This window comes from Brassica rapa, chromosome A03, assembly GCF_000309985.2.
Source record: "Brassica rapa cultivar Chiifu-401-42 chromosome A03, CAAS_Brap_v3.01, whole genome shotgun sequence".
Classification (NCBI taxonomy): domain Eukaryota; kingdom Viridiplantae; phylum Streptophyta; class Magnoliopsida; order Brassicales; family Brassicaceae; genus Brassica; species Brassica rapa.
Genome location: NC_024797.2, coordinates 33351187 through 33362737, shown reverse-complemented (window position 1 = coordinate 33362737; position 11551 = coordinate 33351187). Strand labels below are relative to the sequence as shown.

General features: G+C 44.9%; 2 protein-coding genes and 2 non-coding genes across 4 annotated transcripts in view; 1 reads left to right on the top strand and 3 right to left on the bottom strand.

Annotated features, from left to right (window-relative positions):
- Positions 1-1473, bottom strand: part of LOC117132681 — a 3287-nt gene extending 1814 nt beyond the window's left edge. The window contains exons 1-2 of the mRNA XM_033287495.1: positions 1389-1473; positions 38-1116 (exon numbers count right to left, since the gene is read on the bottom strand). Of these exons, the coding sequence (XP_033143386.1) occupies positions 38-1116 (1079 nt within the window). The 5' untranslated portion in view covers positions 1389-1473. The remainder of the gene's footprint in view (positions 1-37; positions 1117-1388) is intronic.
- A 4614-nt stretch (positions 1474-6087) lies between these two features.
- LOC117132680 lies at positions 6088-7518 on the bottom strand. Its single transcript, XM_033287494.1, has one exon. It carries the CDS (start codon positions 7516-7518, stop codon positions 6088-6090), a length of 1431 nt encoding a protein of 476 aa, XP_033143385.1.
- LOC117133152 lies at positions 6809-6915 on the top strand. Its single transcript, XR_004456993.1, has one exon. It is a non-coding gene; the product is annotated as a small nucleolar RNA R71 (small nucleolar RNA).
- A 2914-nt stretch (positions 7519-10432) lies between the features above and the next one.
- On the bottom strand, positions 10433-10539 carry LOC117133123. Its single transcript, XR_004456964.1, has one exon. It is a non-coding gene; the product is annotated as a small nucleolar RNA R71 (small nucleolar RNA).
- Positions 10540-11551: the final 1012 nt, after the last annotated feature.

The following is an 11551-nucleotide window of genomic DNA, read 5'->3' as shown; positions in this document are numbered from 1 at the left end:
CGTTCTCATCTGGATTGGCGCTCGGGGGTCGACGCACAAGTGTTCTGCATTTGGCAAGAACACTATGTTATCCAAGGTTGTGAAATCTGTTAACCCTGGAAGAGGGAGCTTGCAGTAGAGGATGATCCCGTCCTTGTCTGCGAACTTGTATGTGCTTTCGTCGCGCAGGATGTGGCATGTGATCAAGTAGGCGGTGTCAATGTACTCAAGCTCAGGAACAACCGTAGGGAATCCAGGCGATGTTGAAGCGTTTGAACAAGGGTGTGAGAGCACTGCCCAGCGGTCCTTCTTGTCTCCGTTCGGGACCATGGAATCCTTGCGCTCAGAGAGCATCGTGATGAGAAGGAATCCAGGGTTTGTTTTCACAGTCTGAATAGGTATGACTCTTGTCTCTACGGACATCTCCTCTCGAGCCGGTGTAGAACCTAGCTCTCCGTTTGTAACCTTGGAGGTGTGTTCCTTTGCGAATAGGATGTTCGAGACGATCTTGGCAATGATACGCAGAGTGGGGTTTCGGATTTGTGATTGATAAGCCTTGCGAGAAGTGAACTTTCCTGTCGCAATGAGATCCCAAAAGGCGTTTGCTGGCGCGAACTTTTTGTCAACTGAGACCTCTCTTGGCGTGTCTGCGATCTCGAGTAGTTCGTTTAGATCGTGGAGAGAGATGGAGCAGAACTTGCCGTCAGCCATGAAGGAGAAGTAGCAGTTCTCGTATGTTGGCGCAGTTGGGTTCTGGTAAGTAATCTGAGCTGTTGCGAGCACTTGCCGAACCAAATCTGGGTAGAGAACTTGGGCTTGGTAGCAGAGAGGAGCGAGGCCCATGACGTCGAGCGTCTCGAACACATCAGACTCGAGACCAAGAACAGCTAAGGTCTCCGCGTGAGCAAATCGTGTGGGCAGGATATCTGCTGCGAGAAGCCTGTTGTACCTTGCTGCGGACTCCTTGTCCCACCCCTCACAATTGTAGTCAAGGAGTAGTGGGTCATTGATGTTGATCGGTTGACCCTCAGCCTTGTTCGGCCATGGGTAGGAGGTTGGGACGTTCGCGGAGTGAGAAGGCGTGGCTGCTCCGCGAGAGGCCTTGAGTGCTTTAGGGTTCCTTGTTCTTGGAGGCATCTGCAAAACAAAGTTAATTTCCGAATTAGCCATGCTCAACGGTTGTTCAAAAACGATGGGACATTCCAATCTCTCAATTTTGCCCAAGTCCATCAATTTCTAACAACCTACAACTTCCATCAATTCCCCACACAATCGCAATTACTCAAGATAACAAAGGTTATAGCTACAATCTAAGATCCAATCGCTAAGCAAAAGGTAAAGAGGATTCGAGTAGACACTTCCAAACCGCGTTTTGGATGCGGGAAGGGGAAGGGGATCTGAGCGGTTACCTTGATTGGATTGGTGTTCCTGCAAAACCAAACCGATCTCTAGAGGATCCAAGAGATTAGAGCAAAATCGATGAAGAAGAATAGGGAATGAAAGTTTTCGATTTAGGGTTCTTTGAGGTTGGTTTGCGGCTCTAGATATAAGGGGGGTGGTAAAGTTAGTGGGCCTTAAATAGGCCATTTCCCCTTTCCTCTTTTTTTTTTTTTTATTCGAGCACTTACCTGGGAACAATCAGTGGAACAAGCGCCGGAATGTTCTGCTGAGAAGTGCTCGATTTTCTTCCTGCAAGTTAGTTTTTTTTTTTTTTTTAGAAATAAAAGAAATATTTACACTCACCAGTGGGTTGCCTCCCACCAAGCGCTTCTTTTCAGTCACTAGCTTGACTTTTGTGAGCCGATTAGGCCTGAAGGGGATCACTTAAGGGTATTTCTACACCTTCAGCGATTGTTGTATCAGCAAGGTAAGGCTTGAGGCGCTGCCCATTAACAACAAATTCTCCTCCTCTTGTGTCCAGCAACACAACAGCTCCATAGGGGCGAACCTCCTTAATGGTGAAAGGTCCTGACCATCTGGATTTTAGCTTTCCAGGGAATAGCTTAATCCTTGAGTTGAAGAGTAAGACCTGATCATTCGGAGAAAAGCTTCTGCTGATGATCCGTTTGTCATGGAAAGCCTTGGTTTTTTCTTTGTAGATTTTGGAGCTCTCATAGGCCAGATGCCTAATATCCTCCAACTCATGGATCTGAATTGTTCGCCTCTCCTTAGCAGGCTTGATGTCGAAGTTAAGCAGCTTGACAGCCCAAGCTGCCTTATACTCTAGCTCCACAGGTAGGTGACATGCCTTGCCGTAGACCAGATGATAGGGAGTTGTCCCTAATGGAGTTTTATAGGCTGTTCTGTAGGCCCAAAGAGCGTCGTCAAACTTGATGGACCAATCCTTACGCGTGGTATTGACTGTTTTCTGCAGAATGTTCTTGATTTCTCTGTTGGAAATTTCCACTTGGCCACTCGTTTGGGGATGATAGGCGGTTGCAACCTTGTGTTTCACGCCGTTCTTGCTCAGTAATCCTTGGAACACTCTGTTGATGAAGTGAGTTCCACCATCGCTGATAACCACTCTAGGTACTCCAAATCTTGGAAAGATGATGGAGGTGAACATCTTGGTTACAACTCGTGTGTCGTTGGTCGGACTAGCAATTGCTTCTACCCATTTGGAGACATAGTCGACTGCAACCAGGATGTACTCATTCTTGTGAGAGGGTGGGAAAGGTCCCATAAAGTCTATCCCCCAGCAGTCGAACACCTCAACTTCCAATATGTAGTTCTGAGGCATTTCATTCCTTCTGCTGATACTTCCCATTCGCTGGCATGCATTGCATTTGGATATGAAAGCGTGAGCATCTTTGAACATTGTTGGCCACCAGAATCCCGCTTGGAGAATTTTGGAGACTGTTTTGAATGTGGCGAAGTGTCCAGCGTAGGAAGATCCGTGGCAGTGGTGTAGGATCCCTGGAATTTCAGCCTCTGGAACACATCGTCTGAAGATCCCATCCTTGCATTGTCGGTATAAATAAGGCTCATCCCAGAAGTAGTGCCTTGCCTCTCTTAAGAATTTCCTCTTCTCGTTCCCCGTGAACTTCTGAGGCTCCTTTTCAGCAGCTAAGAAATTTGCAATCTCAGCAAACCACGGTAGATCAGGATATTGCTTTTGGATTATTGCCACAAACTGCTCTGGTTGCGAAGAACAAGCTGTTTCTATGCGCATTGGTTGTTCCGCATAGCAAAGACCAATCGCACTGACGTGTTCCACTGGTTGTTCTTCGTCAATCACTGTATCATCGTTTATTTTCATTCTGGAAAGGTGATCTGCTACTCCATTTTCTACCCCCTTCTTGTCTCTTATTTCCAGGTCAAATTCCTGAAGGAGGAGAATCCATCTCAGGAGTCGCGGTTTGGCATCTTTTTTCGTGAGCAGGTACTTGAGAGCGGCATGATCCGTGTGGACTATCACCTTAGACCCAACCAGATATGATCGGAACTTCTCAAAAGCATAGACGATGGCCAGGAGTTCCTTCTCTGTGGTGGCATACCTACATTGAGCTTCATCCAGTGTCTTGCTCGCGTAGTAGATCACATGGAGCTTCTTATCCTTCCGCTGTCCAAGCACTGCTCCCACTGCAAAGTCACTCGCGTCCGTCATGATCTCGAAAGGGAGGTCCCAATCTGGGGGTTGTACAACCGGTGCACTGACAAGAGCTCCCTTGATCGTGTGAAATGAAGCTAAGCACTCGTTGTCGAAATCGAACTTTGTTTCCTTGCAGAGCAGTCTTGTGAGTGGTCTTGCGATTCTCGAGAAGTCCTGGATGAATCTTCTGTAAAAACCAGCATGTTCCAAAAAGCTTTTTATTCCCCTTACTGAAGTTGGGGGTTGCAGACTCATCATGATGTCGATTTTTGCCTTGTCCACTTCGATTCCCTTTTCTGAAATCTTATGTCCTAGAACAATCCCATCTCTGACCATGAAATGGCATTTTTCCCAATTCAGCACGAGATGCTTCTCCTCGCATCGCTTCAGAACCCTGCACAAGTTTGACAAACAGACACTAAAGGAGCTCCCATAGACACTGAAATCGTCCATGAAAACTTCCATTATGTCTTCAATTAGATCAGTGAAAATTGACATCATGCAGCGTTGAAAGGTCGCTGGAGCATTGCACAGCCCGAAAGGCATTCTCCTGTAGGCGTATGTTCCGTAAGGACATGTGAACGTCGTCTTTTCTTGATCGTCTGGGTGGATGGGAATCTGAAAGAAACCTGAATAACCATCTAAAAAGCAATAGTAAGGGTGGTTAGCCAATCTTTCAAGCATTTGATCAATGAAGGGGAGTGGAAAGTGATCCTTGCGAGTCGCAGCATTCAATTTACGGAAATCAATGCACATGCGATGACCAGTTACTGTTCTAGTAGGGATTAATTCATTCTTTTCATTTGTTATAACAGTGATCCCTCCTTTCTTAGGCACTACATGAACAGGGCTAACCCACTTACTATCAGAGATCGCATAAATTACACCAGCTTCTTGAAGTTTCATTATCTCTTTCTTTACAACATCTTTCAGATTTGGGTTTAACCTCCTCTGATGTTCTACAGAAGTCATTGATTCATCTTCTAGGTGTATTCTATGCATGCACAGATCAGGTGAAATGCCAGGTATATCAGCTAGAGAATATCCTAATGCCTTTCGATATTTCCTAAGTTCGCATAAGAGAAGAGCAGTTTCAGCATTGTTCAGATCAGCATTGATGATTACTGGGTATGTAGAATTTTGTCCAAGAAATGCGTACCTGAGCCCCTTAGGGAGTGTTTTGAGCTCGACTTTTGGAGCTTTGGATTCACTCCACGGGTCATTGTTCCTATTTGGTGGAACATGCGAGCTCGATGAGTCTGGGGCATTGTTCTCCCCCAGACTGAGATATGCCACCAATCTTTCCATGGTTCTGGCGGAGTCTAACATCTTAGCGTACCCATCAGCGTCGATGTTCTGGACATTCTGTTCTGCTTCAGCTCTAGTCAAGGCTAGTTCCAGCGGATCATCTATAAGGATCTCCTCAATCATCTGATCACTTGGTTCCAGCGGATCACCCTCCTCTTGGACAGTGAAGGTTTGTCCATCCAGCATAGGTTTCTTGAGCATCTGATTCATCTCGAACCTCATCACTATGTCTCCTAGGTGGAGATCGATTTTTCCCTGTCGCACATCTATGATAGCTCCAACGGTGCATAGGAATGGTCTGCCTAGGATCAGAGGATCCTTTGATTCTTCCTCGAGTTCCAGAACAACGAAATCGGCAGGGACAAGTGTGTTCCCAACCAGAACTTGGATATCCTCGATAATTCCGACTGGAGATTTCACTGATCGGTCAGCAAACACTAGGGACATCCTGGTAGGTTTGAAATCCGTGAATCCAAGGCGCTTAGCCACAGAGTATGGCATGAGATTGATGCTTGATCCCAGATCGACTAGCGAACACGAGAAGACTGTTCTCCCTATTTGGATGGATAGGACAAATTTTCCAGGATCACCCAGCTTCTTGATCCTTTTGTTCTGGAGAACAGCGCTGCACTCTTTAGAGACCACCATGAACTCACGGTCATCGGTTAGCTTTCCAGAAATTAATCCCTTCACAAAGCTACTCATGGATGGCATCATCTGGATTGCACTCATGAGAGGGAGTCTGACTGTTAAGTCTTCAAGCATCTTCCTGCATTTCATCTCCTGCTTGTCCTTGCGTGTGGCCTTAGCAGGAACAGGGTATGGAACCTTAGGCACATAGTCACGGGTGGGAACAGGTTCTGCCGCTTGGCGAGCAACCACAGTAGGCTGCTCTGCAGTGGCCGGAGTATGTTTAGCAGGAAGCTCTTCTTCTTCCTCGTCTGCTGGTGCGGTTACAGGTAGCTGTTCTGATTCCTTCTGCTTCCCCTTTTCAGCTGTTGTGAATCTCTTGGGGGCTAGATCAGTTAATTGCTTCCCACTCCTAAGCGCGACTGCATTACACTCCTTGGGATTTTTATCTGTTTTTCCAGGAAGAGTGCCCTGCTGTCTCTTCACACTCTCAGCAGTCTGAGCAATCTGAATATCCATCTGCCTCATATGGCTCGAGACATTATCATATTTGGCACTCAGGTCATTGAACATGTGATTCATTCGGGTTTGATGTCGTTTGTGACCTGGTTCAGTGCTTTTCCTTGAATCTGCTGTCCTTGGAGCAGTTGGCTCATCATATTGGCGAGACTCTTCATCTCGTCCTGTGGAGCAGTTTGAGCAGGCTGTGCAGGCTGCTGGTTAGTCGGTTGTTTCTGGTTGTGGAACTGAGTATTCTGAGCTGGGCTGAGGACGAAGGTTCTTCCTTGATTTCCATACCCCCGTTGGTAGCCACTGTTCTGAACCTGATTGCCTTGAGCATTTTCTGCGTTACCATCGGGTTTAGGGTTGTTGAACAGGTGGGGGTTGTTCCTCACGTTAGGGTTCGGGTGATAGTTCTTAAACTGCCATCCTTGCCCATTCACATAGCTAACCTCATGGTGGTCCTCAGTCGCCTGGTCCGCTTCTGATGTAGTGTCTGTGGTTCCTTTATTCTGAGGAGACTCTTCCATGATGAAGACATGGTTCTGATTACTCTTAATCAGCTGATCGACCTTGGCAAAGAGCTCATCTATTTTGTTATTGTCGATGCTGTTCACCTTTTGGGTGCGATCAGTCTCTCGGTTGCTGTCAGCTGAGCTTGAGGCCATGTTTTCAATTAACGCGAAAGCGCCTTGAGTAGATTGGGTCATGAAATCTCCATTACTGGCTGAGTTTAAAGCGTTCCTGTACTCCCAACCTACTCCATCGTAGAAAACTCCGAGTAGATAATCTTCTTCGAAACCGTGATGTGGGCACTCTCTGCGGTAGACGTTGAATCGCTCCCATGCGTCGCAGAACGGCTCATCTACCAGCTGTTTAAAGGTGGCGATCTTCTGTCTCAGAGCTGCCGTCTTTGATTTTGTGTAGAAGTGGCTCAAGAAAGCGGATCTGACTTGTTCCCACGTGGTGAGCGATCCAGTTGGTAGGGAATCTAGCCAGCGAGCAGCCTTCCCATCGAGAGAGAAAGGGAACAAGGTACACTTGATGTAATCTGGTGGTACTCCATTCGCCTTAGTGAACCCACACATCTTCTCAAAGTTTTCAATGTGGTCCATCGGTATTTCTGCAGGAAGTCCGTTGAAGATCTTCCTCTGCACCAGACCTATCAAGGCGGGCTTGATCTCAAAGTCTTGTCTAGTGCAAGGTGGAGGGTTGATGGCGGATCGCGTAGCAGGTAGATTACGCAATAGATTCCTTTGGCCAATCTGATCAACTTCCTCCGGTGCATTCCGTTGGTTTGCAGCGTTCGCTTGGATAGTTTGCTGCATCTGCTGCATCTGTTGTTGCATGAGTGCAAATGCAGCAGTAAGATCATCCTGATGATCACCCATGTTGGTGTTTGTAGGTCTAGGCAGTTGACGGTTCTGACGTTCTAATCTCGCTAGTTCTTCGTTGGTGAGCTGATGCAATGGTCCTTGTGCGTTGCTCCGAGTATGTCTACTGGTCATGCACCTGGATCATTAGCTGTAACAAGAAACAGAGGCGAGTTAGATATCTTAGACTTAAAATGAAACCGAAAAGTAGAGGTAAAAAAATCTGGTCCCCGGCAACGGCGCCAAAACTTGATACACTAAATATGAATCCTTGCTACTGCCAAGTTAACAGTTGTGATTATAGTACTTTAGATTCAATCCAGAGGACCAGTCTACACTTTACTCTTATAAATTTCAATATCAAGCTAAGAAGAAAATGGTTTTTAAATTCAATTGGTGACGCGGAAAACAAGTAAACTAGAGATTGATTCAAATTAACAAGCGGCTAGCCTAGGGTATTTCATTGGGTGTTGAGCGAGAGCCAAACAATTATTCAAGCGCGGTGCAGTGCTTTCTAGAACTCGGATCACTCAGCTGGAACACCCCACTGTCGTGGTGGTGATCTCTTTGCTGGTCGATCCCATCATCTAACTGTCGTTGAGATGAGAAACGACTGCAAGCCTTAGAGGTCAAGTCCGATCAGTTCACTTACTACCCTAATATCTATTTTCGCTGACTAGGGATACTAAGCTCATTCAATACATGTCAAACTATCTCCTAAGCGGTTAGCTAGGCGATGAACTTAGGATCTAACATCAAGTGATCAGATTAATGGAAGCCTTAAGAATAGTATGGATGAAGAATAATCAAGAATAGCTTATCTATGTTTAGCTCATATTTCAACACCCTAAAAACCCTAGGCGAGCTAGATCACTACTCAATCATGATGCAAGCGGTCAAACACATAGATACTGAATGAAATTGCATAATAATAAGAGTAGTAAACAAGGGTTCAGAAGGTCTTCTCTATGAGAGAATGGATTCTTCTCCCTTACAAGTTGCAGATCGCAAAAGCTAATAGTTCTCTTGTAAAAACTAGCGTAAGAAAATAAAATAGGATAGATGGCGTCTTTATATGGAGGCGCCAATAGGTAGAAGAGAAATTAGGGCAACAAGGCCTTAATTCCCGAAAATAGAAGCTTCCTTATTTGTCGGGAACAACCTCGGGATCACTCCGTCTGCTTGTTCTGCTTGAGAACAGTCTCGGGACTGTTCGTCTTGAGTGTTCTACGCAAAATGCTCCAAAAGGATAGCTTCTCTTCAAGCAAGCTCTCTTCATTCTTCTACCAACTCCAGACCTGTAAAAGATCAAAAAGGACTAGACTGACTCGGATTAAGGACTCGAATCAATACAAAAACTCCTATACAATGATGTGAAAAACACCATATATCAGACTTCCCGGAGCTAGCTACACCATGAAGTCTCTCCGCGTGTTTTGCTTGGACGAAACTTATGATTTTCCAGGGACCTTTTGGTTATTTGTCTTGATGTTTTACACTTTCTAAACCTAAGTTAAGTACTTTTGTAAGCCATGGGAGGCAAATAATCTCTTTTAGAGAGAACAACTAGTAAAAACTTCTTTTGATTGAGATTTCATTGCGTTCATCTTGTGTTCTTGTTGATTTCTTATCTATTTCTCTACATGATTAATCTGAAATCCAATATGGGTTTAAGAGGAATCATGGAGATTAGTGAGTAATCACCTTTTGAATTCATGGGTTAGGGAGATTAATGGTGATTAGGTTAGTTCTAGGATGTTTTAGTGTAGATCATTCTTGTTCCTTGCTAGTAGAGTATTCATAATGCATCTTCTGAGTTGGCCACTCAAAAGTTGATCGATAGGCATTTCCCATCCAAAAGGTGTTTGATGAAATGCCTGAGACAACTCTCCTAGGCTTTTAGTATACTTTGACAAAGACATTTGTTGTTAAAGGTGCTAAAATAGCTAATAGACTTGTTAGTAATGATTGCTTTCATATTATTCAACCAAAGACATTTGATGTTTGAGATATGTTAGCAAATGAGCATTCATCTAGACATGGAGCTTGCTTAGAATTGTGTCTAGGCTTAAGGTCGATAGTTTGATTGATCATTTGCCATCCTTAGTTCGAAACTTGATCACCCAAGGTCTAATCCCTATGCCCATGAGTTCTCTTTTCCCTTAGTCAAGAAAGTATCATTCTGTTATTGCTTTCTAGTATTAGTAGTAGTTTAAAACTCATCTAAATCATTGGTTGCACTTAGATTAAGTGAGTACTTGCATTCTCGGTGCTTTGATATCCCTCAAAACTGGTTCGACAATCTTTTATACTACATCATTTGTCTTAGGAGCCTTGAAAACGCCTAACATCCAATTGGCGCCGTTGCCAAATTCTGAGTAGATTTCAACATTGAGATTTAGTCACTTGCTTGAGACTAAGTCATTTTTATTTTCTTTTGTTACTGATTCTTCTTCACCTCCCTTTAATCTACATGTGTATGAACTTGAGGAGCAGAGGTCCATCAAACCTAGTTCCAAGAGCTGCAGACATCAGAGCTTTAGAGAGAGAGTGTGCTAGAAAGAGAAGAGAAGAAGAGCAACAGGCTCACTTGCAGAGATTGGATACTGATATGGGAGACATACCCCAAAATGATGCGGGCGTCAATGGAGCTAACAACATTCCACAAAACCAACAGCGAGCAGCTCGACCCATTGGCACTTTCGACCGTCCCAACATTCATGGTCATAGATTGGGAATCCGAGCACCCGCTGTGGCAGCCAACAACTTTGAGATCAAATCAGGACTCCTCAACGTGATCGAGAACAACAAGTATCATGGCTTGGCTCTAGAAGATCCATTTGATCACTTGGACAGGTTTGACGGCTACTGTGGGTTGTCAAAAACCAATGGTGTGTCCGAAGATGCCTTAAAGCTCAAGCTATTCCCTTTCTCTTTGGGGGATAAGGCACGTCAGTGGGAGAAGTCTCTACCCAGCGATTCCATCACCACTTGGGATGACTGCAAGAAATCATTTTTGGAGAAGTTCTTCTGTACTACAAGAACTGCTAAGCTGAGAAATGAGATTTCCAGCTTTCAACAGAAGAACTTGAAAGGCTTCAGTGAAGCCTGGGAGAGATTCAAGGGCTACCAAGCTCAATGCCCACACCATGGCTTCTCTAAGGAGAGCTTGTTGAGCACATTCTACCGTGGTGCTCTTCCTAAGTACAGAGCCAGATTGGATACAGCTAGAAATGGGTTCTTCTTGGGGAGAACTGAGGAGGATGCAGAAGAGCTGGTTGACAACATCGTAAAGAGTGATGCAGTCTACAGTGGAGACCACGACAGAGGCAGTAGAACAGATGATAAGCAGACGAGGAAAGATATCAAAGCTTTGGAAGACAAGATCGACCTACTCATTGCTGAAAAAGCCACCCAAGAGCAGCTGAAGTTTGTTGGTAACTCCAAGCAGGAAGATCCACCTGCTGTCAATGAGGTTGAGGGTTTGGAAGGTCAAGAGGAGTTGTGTTTCATTAACAACAATGGTAGCTGGTACAAAAAGGAGCCCAACTTTCAGTACAACAACTACCAACAAAAATCCTATCCCAACAACCAACAGAGTGGTTATCCGCCTAGAAATAACCAGCAAGGCAGCTATCAGCCTCAGCAAAACCCCTCGTCTGGTTCCTCTGCTCCTGAAGAGAGCAGCACTGATACCTTACTGAAACAAATCTTGGAGTCTCAGACTAGAAGTGAGAAGCATGTTGGTTATGAGTTGAAGAACCTTCATTCCAAGATTGATGGGAGCTACAATGAGCTCAACAACAAATTCTCACACCTTGCTTCTACAGTCAAGAATTTAGAGAATCAGTTTGCTTCCATGAACACTCACCAGAATCGCCAGCAAGGATCTCTACCTGGAAAATCTGACCATAATCCCAAGGAGGCCAAAGCTATCACCCTTAGGAGTGGTAAGCAGTTACCTCCTAGAACCCTCACTAAGGATGCTGAGAAACAATGTGAGGAGGTGGCCATCAACTTAGATGATGATGTGGTAATTATTGATGAGAAGACCAATGATGAGATTTTGGAGAAGATTATGGAAGCTAAAGGTAAAAGAAAGGTTGGAGAAGAGAAGAAAACAATACAAGATGGTGAAGTTGTTACTCCATCAAGTGAAAGTTCTTTT